This window comes from Lissotriton vulgaris, chromosome 11, assembly GCF_964263255.1.
Source record: "Lissotriton vulgaris chromosome 11, aLisVul1.2, whole genome shotgun sequence".
Classification (NCBI taxonomy): domain Eukaryota; kingdom Metazoa; phylum Chordata; class Amphibia; order Caudata; family Salamandridae; genus Lissotriton; species Lissotriton vulgaris.
Window position 1 is genome coordinate 956,689,442 of NC_141699.1, and position 23,079 is coordinate 956,712,520.

The 23,079-nt window shown below is 43.1% G+C and overlaps 1 protein-coding gene across 2 annotated transcripts in view; it reads right to left on the reverse strand.

Moving 5' to 3' along the window:
- PLCH1 (phospholipase C eta 1) overlaps positions 1–23,079 on the reverse strand; it is an 897,070-nt gene that overhangs the window by 237,368 nt on the left and 636,623 nt on the right. For both annotated transcript variants that reach the window (XM_086944121.1, XM_086944120.1), the window contains one exon: positions 22,787–22,907. In XM_086944121.1, coding sequence (XP_086800247.1) covers positions 22,787–22,907 — 121 coding nt within the window. The remainder of the gene's footprint in view (positions 1–22,786; positions 22,908–23,079) is intronic.

Here is a 23,079-nt window from a genome sequence, read left to right on the forward strand (position 1 = left end):
ATGGCGCTTAAAAGAAATGCGGGCAGACCTGTGAAGAAAAAGGCAAAGTACACAAAAACACAAGAACACAACCAGTATACACTAACTCATATGGCAGATGCCAGGAGCATGAGAGTGTGAGATTACAACCTGAAACTGTCTGCAGAGTCGAGCGCGAGGCTCGATCTCTGCTACTGCGGCTTGATGGAGGCGCGTCTGATCAGGCGAAGCTGCCGGGGAACGTGCTGCCTGGCCGAGGTCAGGTCAGCACATGCGCACCCCCGCAGCGATCGCGGTGATTACCTATGAATATTCAGTTAGGTGGGATTAAACCTTGTTGTCTTATTTCAATCTGTTCCCTTGTTGAGATCTCTGTGTCCCCACTGCAAATAGCATTTGGCCTTTTCTGGAATTTTGTACATTGGTTCTTGCGCATAGAATGACAAATGTTCAACCCTTTTGACCCAGTTTCCTATCACTACTAAACATAGCATTAGTTGGAGTGTGCCTGACCCTTGGACTGAGCATCATTAGAGGCTACAGTTCAGAGAACTTCAAACTATGGGGCAGCCAAGTGTCAGTAATATGACAATAATGAAGAGGGCACTTTCAATTTCTTACAATTTGTTTGAACAAGCTCTACTAAAAACAATCCCATTCAAGTCTAGCCTACATAATGATGGTGATATTTGTATCACTTCCCTTGTGTACGTTGTGCTTGTTTTGGGATTCTTCTTGTAGGTGTGGGCACTGTAAAATACCTTGTAGCTACAAGAACAGATTTCAGTAGAAGGCACCTCTAAAAATGTTTAAGTTAAGTGCATGGACAGCAAAGGGGGTACGTGGAGAAGGGTTCCTGGGACAACATTGTCCCTCATCAAGCCTCTGCAAGGCTGGTACCGCAGGGAAGAAACAGTAATGGGTCTGGTTGATTCTGCCTCATCTCTACTAACCACTGAAAGTTACTAGCTAGTGTACAGTGACTGAGATGCAACAGGAAAGGTGCTAATTACTGAAGTGTTTGTCAGGAACAGGTGTGGGGCATTGACAGAAGAGACCGGCAATGATACAGAGTTCAGCAGTGTGGGAGACAATGATGAGTAGGCATGATATGCAGTGAGTGGCAGGAGTGAGAATAGAAAAGGAGTGATAGAAGTGAACATTAATGAGGGAAGGTTGAAGTGATGGGGAAGGTGAGTGTGGCCAGTATATATATGTACTGATGGGAAAAGGAGAACCTAGCAAGTGAAGGAAATAAGAGAGGGGAGGTGGAAAATCGCAGGAAAATAATGGCAGAATGGGACAGTAACAAGACTTAGAAGAGGACAGTGAGAAGTTGTCAGCAAAAGGAAAGGGCTTCATTGAGAGAGGTTTAGATAAGACAGGAGAAAAGACTAGTCAGATAGAGGTGGTGTTTGTTGCTGAACTTGCTGCACGAGCCAGATATCGCTAATTGTGAGGGTAATAAGACCCAATAGCAGCAGTAACTGCATAATACTCCCCATTGAGGTTCCGTAACGATTGTAAGTGGTGTTTTCGACTCGCACGAATATGGTCAAGTCTGGTATCTATGAACCGCAAATGACGAGTTTAGTGGGTGTACGCAGTTCCGCTGTGCTAGCCTAAACCGTTCGTTTTGTTTCGTGGGTTTCTCTATCTGTACCCACGGGTTCCATCTTAGATATGGCATCCATTTTGTTTCTTGCCCTCAAGTAGCCAGCGAACGGACGCTGTCCGCTTCGCGACCCTGGGATTCCCAAGACTTCTGCGGAAGACACGTTTCCTTTGAAAGTGTCTTTATGATGAGGGGAATGACACTGTAAGGCAGATGGCCCCGCTCGAGGCACATCTTGCCGTGCCGGTCTATTGTCTTAGCCCTGCATCTCATTAGGCACGTCCCTTTGATGCCTGCAACTCGTGTTTCCCGATACCACCCCTTTTACACCCTTTCCGATCTCCCCACTGTTTCTGCCTTCCTCTGCACCTGTCTTTGTTCCTTCTTCGATCTGTTTACTACCGATTGGAATGTACTAATGGTGGGAAGATGGGTTTTACAGTTGGGAACCACCAAATGTTTCCGTACTTATGTTCCGGGCCTTGAATACATCAAAGTAACCCCTCTTGGAGATTATGATGGGAACCAAGTTGTAAACCTTTGTGTACCATGTTAACCTATGAGCAAAATGTGTATAAAAGGAGCGACCTACAGTAGCAATTTGAAGCAGTCTCCTCGAACCTACACGTGTTGTACTTCCTGTGACTTCTGTGTTCCCTGCAGTAAATAAACCTCGAAATCTTTGACGCCGAAGGAAGTGTCCCGTGTCTCTGTCATTTGTACGCCGGAACAGGTTACCCACGAAGGTTTCAGGTGTTGTCCCCTGGCACCGCTGGGTCTTAGAAAACCCAGTCCTTCAGTTGGCGCCCACGTGGGGCTGCATCAGTGGTACCGGTCCAAGCCCGACGATCGTGAGGAACTTCGTGTGAAATCTCCGAGGGAAGGTGCACCCCGCTTCATCGATCCTGTTGTCGAAACAAGTGGCCCGACGACTTTTCCCGCGAAGATTCCCGCCTCCTGACGGCTGCGACGGACTGCTGCCCTGACTGTAGACCTGTTTTGGCGCCTGGCGTAGACCTTGGTACAGCGAGACGATTGACGGGCCTTCCTGGTGACGCCATCGATCTTTGAGTTAAGTATTTGTGGGTCGCTCCCAGAGTCCTTAGTTGTGGTTGCTTAGTTGTTGCATGGTTCCATTGCATTTGTGGTTCTTAGTACTTGGTTCTTTGTTGTAATATTTGACGTCTGCAGCCGCCAAAAACCGAGGGTTTTTGCTCTTTGCAGGGACTTGGTAAATCCCGTAACCCTTGAAGTTTGTGAAACTCGGCTAGTGTGCAAGATGCCTGGTCGTAGTACTTTGTTCAGTTGTTTTAGACGTTTTGGTACGGATTCCCGACTGGAGGACTCGTGTCCGATACCTCCGGTTGGAACTCCAACTTATGAGCTCTACAGCAAGCATGGGTTAGGTCCGATTACCTTTAATGAATATTGGATTCGCTATACTAAGAAGGACGGTGTCCTTAGTTGGCCACCTCATGGTAGTTTTGAGACCACGATATTAGATAACCTCGAGGCAAAATTGTTTAAGAAAAAATCAAGGCGGCCATGTTTGATGCTTTTCGATTATGGCGTAAAGAAGCTAAACAAAGAGAAATTAGATCGTTCAAACGTAATCAGAGAGATGGAGTTGCTACCATGATGAGAAAAGCAGATCAATTTCAGCATGATAAGGAGGAAAAGGAAAAGGAAGTTTTCAATAGACTTCAGCGTATGTCTATAGATAAATGTTATCCCGCTTTGCCAACGGAGTCAGATAAGAAAGAGGAATCAGTTGAGGATCCTTTACTGTCCTATCTTCTGAAGTCACCACCTCCGTACGCACAGGGTACCGCAGCTCCTGTGGTTCCTCCTGTACCTGCTCTTGTACCTGTTCCTCAACCTGTTCCTCAACCTGTACCTGTTCTTCCGACTGTTCCTGCTCCCTTGCCTACTTCTGTTCCTACTGCTCCTCCGCTTGTACTTCCTCATACTCCTGCTCCCGCTGCTGCTCCTGTTCTACTTACTCCTGCTGTATCTTCTGTTCCCGATTCTTCTCTTGTTAATACCCTATGTTATACTTCTCCATCTACCCGACGTCGTACCCCTTTAGTTGCTGCTAACTTTGTTAATTCTCTTGGACCTATTTCTGAGTCCGCTGGTTCGGACGGTCCACAAAGACGTAGTCAGCTTCCCGGTAATAGGGAACGTGCTGCGCTGTATAATATGGCGATGGCATGGATGCTACACCCCTTTAGGAATCCTCCACGTTCGGTATTGGATACGTTTGGTCAATTCAATATACCGACACAAAGATATGTTTTTGAAGAAATGTCCAAGGCTTTACGTGACCAAATATCGGCTGATGCATCTGACGATGTATTAACTGCTTTGACTAATCTACAGCTCCAGTTTTCGAGCGGAATGATAGTAGGTTCTAATGTTCGACGCGCTGTTGAGCAATTGTTATCTCTCCGTCCCTCTATAATGCCTCGAGCATTGTTCGTAGAAGACATTGAGAGACCGCTAGATGCACCTGGTCAGTATCCCATGCGTAAAGTTCCACCAGTGTGGATGCCAGGTGATGCTACTCAAGCTCCGCCGATTCTGCCACACTTCCAGAGAGTATGGATACATCTTCCATGGAAACGATCAGAAGTTTTGCAGGTGAAGCAATCTTTGCCTGACCCTCGTAAAAATCCTGCAGGGTATTATAAAGAATTATCGCAGCTCGTAGATGCTACGATAATGAATCTTGCTGATATCGATATGCTGTTTGGCAATGTCGTACCGCAACCGGTATGGGCAAAGATTCGTCAAGAAAATCATGCAGCAGAATTAGGTGGTGATTGGGCTGCTCTTATTGCGGCAGATACACGACAAATTGGTGGGGCTAAACCTGAACAGCTTATTACCGATCTCCCTCAGAGAATCATTACCCTAATGAAAACGCTTATGCCAGCTATGAAGGTGAACTGGGATAAGTTGTCAGCTTGTAAACAGAAGAAGGACGAGAGTGTCTCTGATTACTTTACGAGATTTGAGGAGGCATTCATCGATCATAGTGGTCAGGATATGGGTACCGAGGGGGGTCAGAGGTTGTTCGTGGACAAATTTGTCTCTAACTTGTTGCCTGACTTGAGCAACAAATTGAGAAATTCTGAGAGTGCGTGGGCTGTTTCTACTTCTGCTCAAATATTGGCTACGGCACAGTATTATGAGAATAGGGAGAAAGAAGAAAATGATTGCGCCGATAAAAAGACGAAAGAACTCAAAACTAAAGTGTTGTTGCAGCAGGCGTATCCTCCGCGTTCGAATCAGAATGATTCGCAACAGCGTAATCGATCGCAGTCTCAATCTAATAGATCACATTCTCGAAATGACTCCTCTTCGCAGAGATCTTCGTTGGGGTACAATCAGTGTGCCTATTGTAGACATGAGGGTCATTTGAAATTCGATTGTCCAGTCTTACGTGATCGAAATAGTGGCAGTGCATCAAGAGGAGGTCGTAGTGGTCCGCAGCAGGCATCACGTGGTAGGGGTCGTGGTGCTCAAAATGATCGTTCAGATAATTCGTCAGATTCAAACAATTGTTTTGATCAACGTGGATCATCGCAAGGAAGATCTGCGCAGTACAATGTGGATGATTATTACGTCGATCAGGGAACTGACGACGGTCATTACTAGGACAGCCATAGACAAGGAGAGGGAGTAGTATCAGTTCCGGTTGATCAGAGAGGGCCTTACGTCGCAGTTGCCACCTCGGGCGTCGTTGAGCCTTTTCTGTTGGACACTGGTGCAGCGAAAAGTTCCATCATGCATTCGAAACTCCCTGGCGCACCTTTGTTTGCTTAACAAATGTTTCCGTTGGATTCTCTGGCGCCCCCGTTAGCAATCCAGTTTCACGCCCTTTGCCTCTTACCATTGGGTCTCGTGAGCTGAAAGCTCCGTTGATTTTGACTACTGGTTGTGGTGAAAATCTCTTGGGTCTGGATTTGCTCAAACGTCTGTATGCGACTTTGTATTGTTCTCCTGCGGGAGTAAAGCTTACTTTGGGTGAGAGCGTTGTCTCTCCAATGTACTTGTCTCTCGATAAGCTTCCACTGGAATTGAGTTTTCTTCCTGCATCTTTGTGGGCAACAGGTCCCAATGACGTGGGCCTGCTTGACATCTCCCCTTATGTTGTTCACTGAAATCTAACGTGCGATTGCCACGTATTCCCCAGTATCGTATCTCTCTTGACGGTGAACGAGCATTGTTAGCGATCATTTATGACCTGATCGAGAAAGATGTCATTGAGGAGACTCGGGGAAACGTGTGCAACAGCCCTGTACTGCCCGTTTTGAAACATACTGACCCTTCGAAACCGCCTGTTTATCGTTTTGTTATCGATTTACGGGAGGTAAATAAAATTGTGATTCCTCAGTTCCCTGTGGTGCCTGACATTACGGCTCTACTGACTCTGATTCCAGCTTCTGCATCTTGGTTTTCAGTGATCGATCTGAAGAATGCGTTCTTCAGTATTCCGATTGCTGAAGAGAGTAGAGACCTTTTCGGTTTCTCTCTTGGAGGTCGCAGCTTCCGGTTTAAACGTGCTCCTCAGGGCTACTGTGAGAGTCCATCGATATACAGTCAAGCCTTGAAGGGTCAACTTGATGCATTTGTGTTGCCGGCTGGTGCAGCCTTGATCCAATACGTCGACGACCTATTGGTGGCCACAGATACTCAGGACATTTGCAAAATTGCTACAGTGTCGTTGTTGCAACATCTCTGTGACTTACACCACGAGGTGTCACCTTCCAAACTTCAATATTGTTGTCAAGAAGTAACCTATCTAGGTCACTTATTGTCAAAGGAGGGAAGAAGGTTGACCCCAGAGAGAATTGCAGCGATTGCGCGAATGACTGTGCCAACGACTCAGAGAGATGTGCGTGCCTTTCTAGGTATCACGTCATACTGCAGGCAATGGATTCCAAATTTTTCATTGCTAGCGAAACCATTGGTAGCTCTTACGTGCAAGGATGTTCCAACTCCTTTACCATGGACGGAAGAATGTCAGAAAAGTTTTTCTGAATTGCGTGACGCATTGTGTTCGGCTCCTGTGTTAGGTACCCCTGACTACAGCAAGCCGTTTACATTATACGTTCACGAGAGGGAAGGTTGTGCGTTGAGTGTTTTGACGCAACCTTTTGGTGGTAAGCAACGTCCATGTGCATATTTTTCCTCGACCTTGGACCCGGTAGCTAGAGCATTGCCGAGTTGTTTGAGAGCAACAGCGGCAGCTGCGGTGTCCATCCGACAATCTGCAGGATTGGTCATGGATAATATGCTTACGGTGATGGTTCCGCATGCAGTTGACACTCTTTTGAATCGTACTAAAACCCAACACTTGACGAGTGCGAGGTTGTCTGGGTACGAATTGACGCTGTTGGCAAGTCATATTCAGATAAAACGTTGTAATGTCCTCAATCCGGCGACTTTATTGCCAATTAGTATGGAATCAGATGAAGTAGCACCTCACGACTGCTATTTGCGGACTGAGGAGGAAACGAAAGGTCGTGTGGACCTTAAAAACACTCCTTTGGAAGATCCCGATGGGACTTTGTATGTGGATGGTTCATGTTTTAAATTGCCGAATGGGGATGTGACGACTGCGTATGCTGTGGTAACTTTGAATACTGTTGTGGAAACCGCGAGATTGAATCAGAATTCTGCCCAAGCCGCAGAACTGATCGCTTTGACTAGAGCGTGTGTCTTGTCGAAAGGAAAACGTGTGAATGTGTTTACCGACAGCCAATATGCTTTTGGCGTCGCTCATAGCTTTGGACGATTGTGGAGAGAGAGAGGTTTTATGACATCGCATGGCACTAAGATACAGCATGGACAGCTTGTGAATGATCTTTTGGATGCACTTACATTGCCTAAGCAGGTAGCGATTGTTAAATGTAGTGCGCATCGTAAGGTGACGGATGATGTTGGTCGAGGTAATGCGTTTGCGGATGAGACTGCTAAGGAGACTGCCCGGAACCTTAGCACTAGAATGTATGTGACGAGTTCGGTAAGGTGGCCTACACAGACTGGTATGTGTGAGGATTCCATCGAGAGTGTGAAAACGATACAGAATGAGGCCACCGAGACTGAAAAGACGAAGTGGAAAGAGAGTACGGGAAAGTTGGATGCGAATGGTTGTTGGATTGATTTGTCGGAGCATAAGAGATGGATGTTGCCAGATGCGTATGTGCTAGCTGTTGTGACGATGGCACACGGGTTAGCGCATATTAGTGCGAAAGGTATTTGCAAGTTGTTGTCTCCTGTGTGGAAGAATGATGGTATTACGAAGTGTGCTGAGAGATTGGTGAAGAATTGCATGACATGTATGTTGTACAATCCTGGAAAGGGAACCCCTACACCTCCTGGCCATTTTGCTCCCCCTTCATGTCCCTTTGAGGTTATTCAGTTAGACTTCATCCATATGGAGCGATGCAATAACCTGAAATACGTTTTGGTGGTGGTTTGCGCATTCTCCCGATGGATTGAAGCCTACCCTCTCAAAGACAATACTGCTCTGTCCACTGCGAAAATCCTACTGAAGGAATACTTTCCTCGGTATGGAATGCCACGGATTGTATGGTCTGATAACGGAAGTGAGTTTGTGGGGAGCGTGATGAAGAATGTGTGTAAGGGCCTTGGAATTACTCAAAAATTCCATAGCGCCAATCATCCCCAGTCAGCAGGTTTAGTAGAAGGATATAATGGTACCCTTAACCCCTTCACTGCTGGCCCGTTTCCGCCCCTGTGCTGTAAACAAATGAACAGGGGCGGGCCATGACGAACCCCAGCCGTCATCAGCACACGAGCACTGTAGTGCATGACGGCTGGGGTTCGTCATCAGCATGCAAGGGGTTAAACTAAAACTAGCAAAGATTCAGGCTACGACTGGTCTCTCGTGGCCTGACGCTCTGCCTCTAGCTCTGTTGTCAACAAGGGCGACTGTACACTCCCGAGTAGGGCTTAGTCTCTACGAAATAGTGTTCGGCTGTCCTGCAAATATTTGGGGGGTCCCTAGACCGAGTGTGTTTTCTGATCTTGAATATCCAATGTTGATCGATTATCTTCATGATCTGACTGCTAAACTGAGGTTAATTCACCAACAGGTCTTTGAAGCACTGCCGACGCAGACGGCGGGTCCAGGCCACCAGCTCCAGCCCGGAGACTGGGTGGTGACGAGGAACTTTGGAAGAAAACGCAACCTTGAACCTCGTTTTACTGGACCCTACCAAGTCCTTCTCTCCACGAGGACTGCTGTCCGTTTGGAAGGCCGAAAACACTGGGTGCATGCCACCCACACCAAAAAGGTTCCAATACCTTTAACAGCGGACTCGTGGGTGAGGAAGGGCATTGCCTCGTCTGAAGCTGAAGCATTACAGACCTTTGTACCTTTTAGCGACGCTCAGCCTGTCGGAGAATCCTCAGTGCAGCAGAAAGACATTGTTGAACATTTGCCATCACAGGATTCAAGATATGAACAATTGACTGATCAACAGAACTCTGTTCCCTCATCGGATCCATTGGTTGACGAACAGACACGTCCTGGGAAAAGCCGTTACTCTTTGCGATCTAATACCAAGGACAAATAAAGGACAAATAAAATTTTCGTTTCTGTCCCTCGACATATACGTTACCCCTTTTGCCACGATCAGTCAAAACACACGTATAACTGTGATTTTTGTAAATATTGAGTTTTTTCCTTACATATGTTTTTGCTTCCACAGCTGAGAGACTTTGTATATATATTTGTGAATTAGAATACCTTGCATCCAGGTGAACCATAGGGCCGCGCGTGTACTTCCTTCTGGTTAGTAGGTCTGGACACTAGGTCCAAGACCGTCGGTTCCTGGGAACTCCTGGGGATTGACTACTGCTACACAGAACGAAGTACGTCAAGAAACGTTGCGGACGGTTTTAGGGGATGGCGTTTTCAAAGCTGATGGACTTGGAAAAAGCTCAGGCGCAAAGATTCAAACTGCAACAGATTACTCGTACAAAATGCTTTATGATTCAAGTGTTCCTTCTGTTTCTAATTGTTTCCTCGTTATTGGCGGGTGGGGTGTATTATATGATACAGTACTTCCTACCTTCTGCCATACCTACTCCTACTTCTGAACCCAAAACTACCTCCACTGTGTCCCCTCATTCCTTCCATATCTTACCCCAACACGAACAGGCTAGACGTGCGGAATTCAGAAATAATTCCTTCATTCAGCTCCTTCATCAGCATCAGTTAGTGGTTAACACTACTAATTGTTGGGTGTGCGGGTTAATGCCACATACCACGGATAAGGGAATTCCATATCTGGTCCTTCCTTATAGTTCCCAGGGTTCAGCTCGAGCATTGCAAACAATGTTTCGAAGCGCACTAGATTCCTACCCCAATCGAGAGCCACGTCCTCCGCACTTTGGTCCTGGTCCGTACCACAAGCCTTTGGCCATAGCGATTGCCGATCTAGATAGGGATATCTATGAGCCGTCGCTCATCCCAGAGGAAGAGGTGCGAGCCTATAGGGTCCTGAGTGAGGCTGAGTATAGTGCGCTCGTGGGTGAAAGACAGCTTAAAAGCTCGTCCCCAATATGGATCGTACCCCACCTTGGTAATTTTTGTCTAAAAGGTCGTGGCCGAAGTCCGAGAGCTCATCTTGGAGAGAGTGCTTGCTCCGAGACATATGTCTTGCCGATGCTCTCTTCCCCTGTGTTTCTGACTGCCAAGGGTACGTACTTTGTCTGTCATGATCGTGCGTATACATGGTTGCCCTCCGACTTTGCGGGCACATGTTATATTGCGAATTTGTTGCCTCCGACGTTCACCGTCGATGCAGACTATCACAAGACTAGAGTTGTGAGAGGCGTGGTTAGCGAAGAGGACACTGCCGGTCAAGAGGCAGGAGACTTTTTCAAGGGTTTCTTTCCGTTTTGGGGGCCTATGGTCAATAGTAGGAACCTGAGACAGTTGACGCGAGTAGTGGAATCGACAGCTAATATCACTGCCAGTGCCCTTGGTAATATCACCGCAGAACTTCAGGCGGACAGGCTTATGACGCTACAAAACCGTATGGTTTTAGACGTTGTTCTAGCAGATCGAGGTGGAGTATGTAAAGTGATCCATTCGAGCGGCTGTATTTTCATTCCAGATAACGCTCCGACTGTCTATCAAGCCATCTCAAAGTTGCATAAGATCTCTGAGTCCATACACGTGGACGTAGGGGATTGGACGCTACTTGGGTGGTTTTGGGGCCTAATGTCGACTTGGGGTTGGAAAATTCTGATGATCATCGGAGTTGTTGTAGCATTTCTGTTCACGTGTTGCCTTTGTGTGCAGTGTGGTCCTGCCTTATGTGGCCACTGTGCTACAACGTGTATGAGACAGTCACCTGTTACCAAAGGAGCTCAGATGGACAGAGCCATGTTGCAGCAACATCTAGATGGTCTGATGAATATCGAATATGATTCCGACTAGTGCTTGCCTACATGAGGGCAAAAGGAGCGTCTGAGGTTCCGTAACGATTGTAAGTGGTGTTTTCGACTCGCACGAATATGGTCGAGTCTGGTATCTATGAACCGCAAATGACAAGTTTAGTGGGTGTACGCAGTTCCGCTGTGCTAGCCTAAACCGTTCGTTTTGTTTCGTGGGTTTCTCTATCTGTACCCACGGGTTCCATCTTAGATATGGCATCCATTTTGTTTCTTGCCCTCAAGTAGCCAGCGAACGGACGCTGTCCGCTTCGCAACCCTGGGATTCCCAAGACTTCTGCGGAAGACACGTTTCCTTTGAAAGTGTCTTTATGAGGAGGGGAATGACACTGTAAGGCAGATGGCCCCGCTCGAGGCACATCTTGCCGTGCCGGTCTATTGTCTTAGCCGTGCATCTCATTAGGCACGTCCCTTTGATGCCTGCAGCTCGTGTTTCCCGATACCACCCCTTTTACACCCTTTCCGATCTCCCCACTGTTTCTGCCTTCCTCTGCACCTGTCTTTGTTCCTTCTTCGATCTGTTTACTACCGATTGGAATGTACTAATGGTGGGAAGATGGGTTTTACAGTTGGGAACCACCAAATGTTTCCGTACTTATGTTCCGGGCCTTGAATACATCAAAGTAACCCCTCTTGGAGATTATGATGGGAACCAAGTTGTAAACCTTTGTGTACCATGTTAACCTATGAGCAAAATGTGTATAAAAGGAGCGACCTACAGTAGCAATTTGAAGCAGTCTCCTCGAACCTACATGTGTTGTACTTCCTGTGACTTCTGTGTTCCCTGCAGTAAATAAACCTCGAAATCTTTGACGCCGAAGGAAGTGTCCCGTGTCTCTGTCATTTGTACGCCGGAACAGGTTACCCACGAAGGTTTCAGGTGTTGTCCCCTGGCACCGCTGGGTCTTAGAAAACCCAGTCCTTCACCATTGATGATGAAAAAATGCCCACAGCAAAATCTAGCATGCTTATAATGTTCCCTTTGGGTAAATATATCATCTGTATTTCCAGCCTATTGCGTATCCAGATTACATCTCCCCATCCTGATCTATTATCATAAATGCCAATCAAACCCTCTTCTTATACGTGCTATCGTTGAGTAGTAAGAGTTCAATTTGACTTACCCCATAAAGTAACATCTCAAAATCGTCAGCATAGATAACGGCACAAACTGAACATTTACACCTAACTGCTTCAACTCTCATTGCTGCTTTCTTTGAAAATGTTTGTAGCACAGATCAGGGAAGAAGCATAATCATAACCCTGGCTTAATATAAATACAGGAAGTCCATATGTTCTAGAGGATCAGTGCTTTTGTTTGAATATTTTGAATTCAGGTCACTATGGTGCCTATAAGTCTTCCCTTTGGGTTCATTAAAGGGCACACAATTAGTTCTAATGGTGGAATTATCCACAGAGTAGACTTCTGGTCTGTTATAGATAATTTCTGTGACATATTTCTTTACTTGAGGAATTATTTCCATCACAACTTATTTACCAATTCACTGAAAGTCCACAATGTGAATCCTAAGAAGTAATTGCACAAAATATGAACAACAGTCACAGGTGTATGTTGACAAATTATATATAAATTTACTTTGCTTAATTAATGTACAGTTTGAGTTAAACATATTGTCAACATTAAATTCTGGTAGTATTTACATTCCATTAATAACAACATTGACATATCCACATAATCCCAACATCTAATATTGTTGTGTATAATTAGTAATGTACCCAGATCCTTGGGGAATATTGGGTTGCCCTATTGTGTGATTATATTTATTTACTGGCATTTATGAGCACAACAAACAATTATCAAGATCTTCTAATTTAACCTGTAGATTTATAGTTGATTTATTAGACTCCCTTTCATGTTCTTCTGTAAAGGTCACTCTTTCCTCTGCTTGTTAGAGACGTCCTGGATTTTCATGTGTAGGGTACCCACTTTTGGGATTAATCTAAGCAAAGGCTTGATTTGTCTTATAATTTAAAAAAAGCAAATGAATAATATGATATACCTTCTTTTTTTAACGTCTACTTACTTATTTTACAACATAGATATTTGTATGAAAGTAAGAAGCATAGAAATATCAAGAACTCTGAGAAGTCCAATCATTATATAGTATGACCAATAAAGAAATATTGCAGTTCAGAGTTGTGTTGGTTTGGATTTATTGTTTTCACAGTTATTAACATTTCTCATGCAAAAATCCGTTACAAGCAGGCAGCCGACACGTGTTTCATTATTTAGATGGGTTCTTCTCATTTTGTGTGCACTTTCACTTGAGATATCTTTCGTGCTTAGCTCCTTTTACCTCTGTGATATTCTCAGAACTACCTCACATTGCGATCGAATATGTATTTCTTACACTTCAGTGAGGTACTACATTATCGCCTTTTCAAAGTTAGAATACTTGCACGGATACCAGGCTTCAGGTTTAGTTTCCCCGTAATAGTGCACATTTGATTACTTTTGTGTGTTGGCTAAATATTGATTAGCATTTCACTGTACGGGGTTAACTTGAGCTGCAATTTGATTCCTTTCCCTTTCTGTTTGATTTCTTTTGAGGTCTTCCGCTGGTGTTGGCCACTGTATTTTCCCTCTCTCCACACTTTGTGTTTTTAGATCTCGCCTAGGTAGCACTTGCACTGTTTCTTCGAGACATGCTGTATTCAGGATATGGTCATTAAGCTCTGCCCCTACCTTTTATTAGCTCTTTGCAGTGTCTTTTAGGATTGTTTTTATTTCATTGGTTTAGTTGTTTAATAGTCCCTTCTTCTCCCTCTTCAGTACATCCTCTCATCAGTTGACAAGGACAGCCCCTCTTACATGTGACATTACTCAGTACCTTTTATTTCTGCTTTCCCTGCACTCTTTTTTTAATGACTTCTCCAAGGTAGCTGGAGATGCAAAGAAAGGGGCTCCTTCCCCAACCCCACTTCCTCAACATGCACTGTTTTCATATTCCAGATTCCAGCTTTCTTCTCCTCATCCTTCCTGCTTGTTTTATTTGCTGCACACCAATGCGTGCTTTCACTTTAACAATGGCAGCCACACGCCTTTCTTTTGTTCTGCGCTGCTTGCCGTATTCAACTTCTAAAACATTAGGTGTTTATCTTTTGGAGCATGCAATGCCGCGCTTTCAATTTGACAAATGCCATGCACCCCTTTCCCTTTAACAAATGTCATGCGCCGCTTTCACTTTAACAATGGAGGCCGCACATTTCTTTTATTCTGTGCGTCTCGCCGTATACAACTTGATTTTCTTTCGTCCTTCACGCCGACAGCTGCATTTCGTTCAGTTTCACCCACCAAACATTCCTGTGCACTTCCTCGCAGTCTGCCTGCTGAAGTTCCTCAGACCCCACGCCTTCTGTCAAGTGCTTTGTTTTCCAAGCTCAATTATGGTTCCTGAGCTCGGTTGCAGTTTCTCCTTACGACTTTGGCTTGTGTACTGCCAGCTTGGAAGGAATGCCTCATTTAATGTTCTCTTAAAAACCCCACTGAATTTGTAAGCTGCATGTTTTAAAGTGATCTTTGTGCGCTTTGTGTTGTTAAGAATCAGTTGCACAGACGGTTGGCTGTAATTTTTCTGTAACCTGCTTAGAAGTGCAGCACTGTATTCGTGCTTCCAAGCTCTTCTTTAGTTCTTCTGCTTCGTAGCTCGATTCCTGCTTCTTCGTACATGCTTTTAAGCCCCACGGCAGCCATCTGTGTGCTTAGAAACTGCTGTGATTTATGCTAAGAAAATTGCTTGCAGTCAATGGGGTTGTAGGTTGGCTCCAAAGGTATTATTGCACACAGCACGAGAAGCTAACCAAGACTCTTGTGCTTTGTAAATTGGTTAACTTTCATGAGCTTCAGAGGCCATTGTGGTTAATTGTCCTACCTGCCACATGCTTAGATGTTCGTCTGAGATTCATCGGCTGCAGTCGCAGACGTTCGAGTGCAGTTTGTGTGTGCCTAGAAACTCAACTTTACTTTGTGTGCTTTTGTCTATTCGAAAGTGGAGCCTCGGATGGAAAGGAAAAAAATGGTTCAAAATACGAAAAATAAACACTAAATAAAGCAAGACAGAGTGGTCGCAAAGTGGCCAGATTGGTTTTATTCACAACCACACACATTAGCGCCACTTTACAGAGTTTGCTAGTAAAGCGCTACTTTCGTTTTCTCCTCTTTCTTTGAACAACATTGTTTTCCCCGGCTAAGAAAGTGCACCATTCCTGGAGCTATTGCAACCCCCAGCTGATGTGTAAAGTGAAAAACAATTAATATGATTCTTAACAGCGTTTTTCCTTATTTTAGTTTATAAAATGTGTACCACAGTTCTGTATTCAGGGAAGTGGATTTTTAAACCATACTGCTTAGGTTTTGTAAGGATATAAGCAATGGACATTGAAACTGGTCCCATCCAGCCCTGTGGTCATGTTCTTAACTTTTCAGGCAAAAACACTCAATGGTTTCTGAATAATAAGTGTAAAGGCGTTAGGTAAATATAATGTTCCTGCTTACATTTCACATGCTTTGCTTAATATTGCATTCACTTTGAGTGTTTGCTATTTCCAGAATGTTATTACTTTTTTTCCAGCCAGCATATTACCCATGTCTCCCCTCCCTCATAACCTATTTCACATTTTCTAGCTCTCCAGCACCACGAGGTCATACAAATGGCAAAAAAGCTATGCAAATAGCATCACTCCACTGCATACAAAAAACTAAAGTAAAAATCTGTCATTTTCAACACCAAGAGCTCTAGCTTTCACAAATCCGAGACCTATTGCATTGCAAATGCTTGTTGTCAATGCTTATACTGGTATGATCTTGGAGCACCATGCTATGTCTCCGCATGGTCAATCTGTCAGTCACAATCTATTGAAGGCTTTCATCATCTGCACTTGGCTCTTACTGGGTATCCTTCAAGACTGGGAGGGTATTGCATTTTATTTCTTTCTGTTCTATTTGGTGTGGTGATGTTAAAGTAACGAAAAACGTTTTAGTCCTTATGTCATCATTACAATTGTTTAAAATGCCTTGTATAGCCTCTTGCAGTTTTGAAGAAGTCTAGATGATAAAACGTTGGCTGCTTGTTTGTAATGGAGTTTTATGCAAGAAATGTGAATAACCGTGAAAAGAATAAATCCAAACCAACACAACTCTGAACTTGCAACATTTCTTTATTGGTCATACTATAATGTAATGATTCGAACTCTGAGTGCTTTTGCATTCCTCTGTTTATATCAGTCTGCTGAACTAGGGTTTCTGCGGTTCTGGCCATCTCACCCTGGGTGACAGGGTGTTAATACCAGGAAAGCAGCAACTTCACCTTTGTACTATGATTTTGCACATATGTTTCCCTAAATGTATGTACAAGTTGGGATTTACGTGCACGGAGGCATATCCATCATTATCTTGTGTATTGTATTTGTATGAAAGTAGACCATCTTAAAACATTTCAGTAAAGAAGTGAAATTGGGAAGTTTTTTTTTAAATTTGCATGAGCCAAGTAATGTTACTCATCATGAGCTAATCACTCAGGACCGAATTCACAAAACCTTCAGGAAAACAATAAAAAAATGTACTCCTAGCTTGATTATTTTTTATAAACTTTGCAACTATTCACAAAATATGTCTTAACTACACAAGCTGCAGCTTCTCATGAGTAATCACAAGCATAATCTTTTACTTTCACAGAAATGTAACAGGTGAACATTTGCGAATGCAGAAATTGAGCTCATCAAATCAACTTTATTCGAGCTTGATTACACCAGTCCTAAAAGTACAGATTCATTAATAACATTACAACACCTAATATGGCCAGATATACAAGTTAAAAATGTAGAATTCAATCAAGCAAGATTTGACAAACTTGTGATTCATAAAAGCCCGTTTATAAACCCCAATAAAAAATATTGAGATACTATAAATTGTTAAAATAATATGAATCTCTTACTAGAAATTAAAACATGTGTTATAAAGATAAACCACTTCTATCTTCATTTCTAATTGTTAGTCTACTAACCCCAGCCTTCCTTCTTCTAATACATGACCATAAAAATAATGCTAGGGAAAAACATACAAACGGGTCACACAAGGTCTTTAAAAAGTACATGGCCACCCTGCATTGTATAAATTTGTGGTACCTCATAATTGGATAAATATTTTTTTTCCTTTCTGCTATCTAAAACTTGCAGAATAATATCAAATGAAGGTCTTACTGAGAGGAATAATTATTGCATGGGCAAGGTGGCAAGTCTGAAATTTTGTATATTTTTTCCGGGTACCATAACATTAAAGGGATCAGATTCATTTGAAACCGAAAAGAATAAATCTGTGCTGGGAATTATTAATAGACGCGAGGTAACAAAAACCTTCCTCCACTCTGGGTGCAACTAAATCATAGGAAATAGAAGAACTTTGAGTACAATTTTTTTCCCTTCTGACACCCTTTGCCCTTTGCATAAATAGCTCCGTTAGCCTTATCTTTGTAATCGTTTTACAGTTTTCAGGGTCCTGAAATAATTCACCTAACCCCAATACAGTCAATTGTGTCTCCACATAGTTTAACCAGCCAATCTTCTTATAATGTTCCAATTTACAGCAGTCCTTAATAACGCACTGGATCAAATCTACAGTAGACCTCCGCCAGATCGAAAGTCACAATAAGAGCGGTGCCAGTCTAATGCAATCACTCAGGTATGATAATCCCAGTTCCAAATGCAAAATATAAATGGAAGAAGATTGGGGTAAGGATACTCGGTTTTTAAAAAAGATGTCTTCCAATTGCTGAAGATATTCAATGTTTACCATCCCCCAGACTCCCGCCCAATAAGTTATAGCAGCCTTAGTTTTTGCAGAGTAGATCTTTTTGACCGAATACAGTGGGCTCGCCACTAGCTTCTTCGCAAAGCTTTTAATGCCTTGGAGACTCCTTTTCATACACTGGGCTCTTGCTGCCACCAAGTTAGACCACAAGTGATTTTTATCGAAAAGTACTCCCAGGTATGAAAAACAATTGACCACCTCAATCTTTTTTTATGCCAAATTAAAAGTGGGGTGTTTTTCCACTCTAGCTGTCCCTGCTACTATTAAAAAGGACTTAGTTTCATTTACCTTTAAATTTAGGGAGGCCATGAATGTTGCATAAGCTGTAATTAGAGATTGCAATGCTTTTCCCGTTCTAGCCATTAGTACAGCGTCATCGGCGTACGCCAATATCAGGAGGGCCTATGATCGAATTTAGGCACGTCCCATGGTGTAGCAGAGAGGGCGGCCTCTACCCCATTTGTGTAAATAGAGAAAAGGAACGGGGCGAGTACACATCCTTGTCTCACTCCCTTTTCTATCTTGAAGGAGCGCGTGCACTCCCCATTCCTACTGTATCGTATGCAAGCGGTAGCATTGGCATACAGCTGTCGAATAAATCTTATTGGTGGATCAATGCCCATCCCCTCCATCATAGACCACAGCCTCTGATGCAAAATGCAATCAAAGGCTGCTTTCAAATCCAAAAAGGCCATATAGATTTTCCCAGTTTTTGCCTTAGGGTATTTTCCTATGGATAGACAGAGTTTTAGGCATTGATCCTTCCGGAAACCATATTGGGCCTTCATAAAAATGCAGTTATTTTCAGCCCATCCCTCTAATCTAGCTAACAGGAGATTGGCAGCAGTATCAAGGAGAGAAATTGGGCGGTAATTCATTGGGGACCCAATATCACCCTTTTCGTAAATTTGCACTTATACGCTCTGTTTCCAGGATGGAGGTGGTCCCTCTATCTGAATGGAATTAAAAACATTAGTTAATAAAGGGACCCACATATCGTAGTTCACCTGGAAAAGATCTCTTGGTGTGCCATCAGGCCCTGGAGCCTTTCCCGAGTCACATGATTCCAGCCCCTTTCTAACCTCTTCTATAGAGAAAATTAACCCACCCTGTGCTACAATCATTGAGCGGGAGGTGAAGAGAGTAAAGTGGGCCTGAGACAAAAAGAAAATGTCTTTAAAGTGTCCCACCCAGGCATCTTCATCTATGTGTGAATCCAGGGTGGGATCGTTGGAATCTTTAAAATAGGGGGCATTCACTATTTTCCAAAAATCCCTAGTACTACCTGAAATGGCTGCAATTTCAAGGTCCTCCCACGCCTGTACCCTCAATTCTTCCTCTCTTTTCACTCTTGCTTTGTTTTAGTCAATACGCAATGCTCGTATCTTTATAGAATCTCTAGGGGATATATTTAAAGCATTTACGAGAGCTCTTTTTGGTTGGAAGCAAGCAGGATCAAACCAACGAATGGTTGGGATGTTAAACGGTGCCTTTGTACGAGTGAGTGCTTCTTTTAATTTTATCAAAAGGGCCGTAAACTGGGTTACCAACAATGTGGGCGGGGGGTTCCCTTCCAGACATGATATAATTTCATTTTTAGTTTGGGCTAACATTTCAGGGACCAGGTTTAGCTTTTGGGCGTGTGACCATTTCAGTTGGTATCCATTTTTACTGGACAGGGACACGTCCTCCATTTTCTGATGTTGGACTTTTGATTTAGACAGAATACTTATTTGAATATATAGGATGGCGTGATTACTGTAACAGGAAAACAGAGTACCCCTATGTGCCACTGTTCCTTTTAATGAGGTCGATGCTAGAACAAAATCCATCATGGACTCTGGGTTTCCCCTTCTAAAGGTACTCCCTGTCTCTCCTACTTTTACTTCGTTCATTATTTCCAAGTCCCACTTACATAATAATCTATTTAGAGATTTGCCATACTCATTGTGTTGAAAATGACGTAAAGTGTTACCATAAGGATCTTCCAGACCACATACCAAAGTCCCATTATATTTACATAGATGGATATTAAAATCCCCCGCCCATATAAGGTTTACACGACCCCTAATGTTAGTCAAATGAAGATTCTCTAACTCCATTACTAATATATCTAGGACTACCTTCATATTACTCCCAAACTCATTGTTATAATAGTTCATGAATAACCAAGTATCCCTTTTTTATTAGTCATTTGAAAAAGATGAAAGTGGCTTTTGGTAAGACCAACTGGTCTAAGTTGATAGGGTGTAGTATTCGCGATAAGAGTTAATAGCGCCCCTTTCACCCTTCCGGATGTCAATAGAATTGCTGGGGTATGAAAACTCCTAAATCCGGGGAAGAAGACTGGGTCCGTTGCCCAAGTCTCCTAAAAAAATGTAATCTCCAATGATTGCCACAGGGTTTGCCAAACATGCTGCCCTAACGTGGAAGCTATTCCTGCTATATTCCAGGATCCCATGGTGTACCCACTTTCCTCTACACTAGTTAGCGAAGGTAAAATACTCATATCCCTCTCCTGACTATTGGATTGGGAATTGCTACAGAGCTACACCACTCTATAACTGATAAATTTGGGGGTTTCGCATGTGGTTTTAGCGCCAGATGAACCTAAGTATATTCACTCCCTGATAGAACTAGTGGTGGAATTAGTCAATCACACAACTCCAAATCTGAGAGAGGTGCAAATCTATTCTGCAGCCTTAACCCTAAGCTAGCATTGGAGCCTTCATTAACTCTCTGGCCTAGATCTACAGGAATTCTCCTATTACCGTAATCCATATGCGGCTTAACACTTTAATTATAAAAATGAACCAATGATAAGGGGATGATCTGTGAAATCCTTGGGGAAAATCTATGAAGGTTATCCAACAGAAAAGGTCCCATATACGGATCATTAAAATTAATAACCACAGTCACCAGTAAAAGATTTTCTTGTACCACCCACCCAGACCACTCTCCTTGTAATTATGATTTTAGTGAACAGTTGATACCTCCTCATTTGTGAACCATTCAAATTGGCTGTTAGCCAATGAAGGCATTTGTCCATAAACTGTCTTGTGGATTCACTCTGATTTTCTTGAAGAGGGGGTACACCCACCAAAACCAATACCAGTGGAGCTGCTGCTGGTGGGAGATCTAGAAATTGGGGTGATTGGTTACATGGTGCTCTAATATAAGTCTCAGAAGATCCTCTTACTCGCTTAAGCGCTCTTGAATCCTCCTAGCATGATGGTACCTGTTGCAATGAGTCCCTTTCACTCTTCTCTTGAGTGTTTTGAGTGTCCCCATTTATGTTTGGTTTAGAGATTCCTGTTTGCTGCAATGAGAGGGACGAGATATTATCAATCGATATAATTGAAGCTGGTTTACTTATGGATGGTTCCAAACCTTTATTCAGTTGAGTTGGATTGTTGCCTCTGGGTAATTCCTGGTTAGAGTCTCTTATAGGAGGGGCTCTAGATAATAATAAGCAATTCTGTGACTCAAGATCCGCCAGTCTACTTTCAATTTGAGACAATTTTGTTAAAATAGGATCCATTATAGCTGCCAGCCTTTTGGTTATTTCAGTCCAAAAGGACTCATCTGGGGGAACTTGGGGTAATAAAGGAATATCCACTAGGGTACTACTGTTGTAATGTTCGGTTTTGTCACCCTAGTTTCTGGTCCTTTCAGTTTAGTAACACAAGTGTTTTCAGGTTGTTTTTGTTTTGTATTTATAGTACCCCCTGTTCTAGTGCGCCTGGCTGGTAGTTTAGGAGTAAGCTCCTTCTGGGGCGTATTTACAGGGGATATTTCTATCTCCCTCCTTAGTGTGGCCTGAGTAGGTGAAGAAGGCCTAGACCCCTGTTGTCCTGGTGGGAAACCCGATGATGTTAGCAATATTGGAGATGATTGCGTGACCTGTAAAACAATATCAGGAGTTACAGTTAATGCGGCTACAAGGTGCTGTGGGCCGGCATCTTGCCTTTATAGCGCATCCGCGCGCTAGTCCTGCTGGATGTTGTGGTCTCCCGTGAGTCCCGGAGCAGTCTGTGTGTCCGGCAAAAAGCGGGAAGCCAGGCAATAGTTAATGCGGCTCAAAAGTACCATGGCACACAGAAAAGTGTTTCTTGATAGAGAAAATATTTTTCACACGGAGTAACTCCTTTAAATATTCCAACTCCCCATTTCCCACATTAACTATGCATTTACATCTTTACTTGACAAAAAAATATATACATACTTATTTGGGGCAGAAAATAGCTTTTATGTTTGATGAATGCCCAAAAATGGGTGCATTTGTTGGTTTTCACCAGCCATTACAGGTGGTCCAACTTTGAATACTCACACAGCTACCCATAAAAGCAAATTAGATTATATGACAATTCCATCACACTAGCAGAACATCTGTGTGACTAAAACTCCTTTCAAAACAGGAAATACCTGCCACTCCTGAATCAGAAGGTTTAGTTTATTTTACTGTTGCACGAACATGCGTTAATAGCTTTGTGCATTGACCTCAATCATTATTAGAAATCCTGAATTAATACTCCTGTGTAGATAAGATGTTATTACACAAAGCAAAGTGATATCAGTTTCCACTTGTGTTTGATTTAGTATAGTTTCAAAAAACTGTGTTAATAGTTATGCTGCAACACAAGGACCGCCTAAGCCCTGCTTTATTTGCTCCATCTTTTAATGTTGACAATTGCAAGAATATTTTTTATATTTTGTGCGACTGCCTTGTTCTTGCCATCTTTGTGTCATTATGCTGTTATTTTTACATTGGAAGCAAAATTATTAAATATTAAACATTTAAGTAGCACAACTGAAACTAAATAATTTAATATGCATTTATGTTACTGATCTTACAATAAACTTACTCATTTTTGACAAAGGCATGCTTATTGATGGCTTCAACAACGTCTTTGAAAGGTATTTTTGAGGTAAGAGTGTAGCCGTGATGTACCACTGGTTCTCCATCTGCTCCATCCCAACAGTCAACTACAAAAACAAAAATATTTATATATATATAAGAGAACACATCTTTTGTGATAAAAGGACCTTAATCTATGTAGTCCGTTTACTGCAAATAAGAATAATTGGGTTATCTGTGAATTTAAAAACAGTTTTTTTTCTCATGACCTTAAAGGATCTGTTGGCATAAAAATGTGAA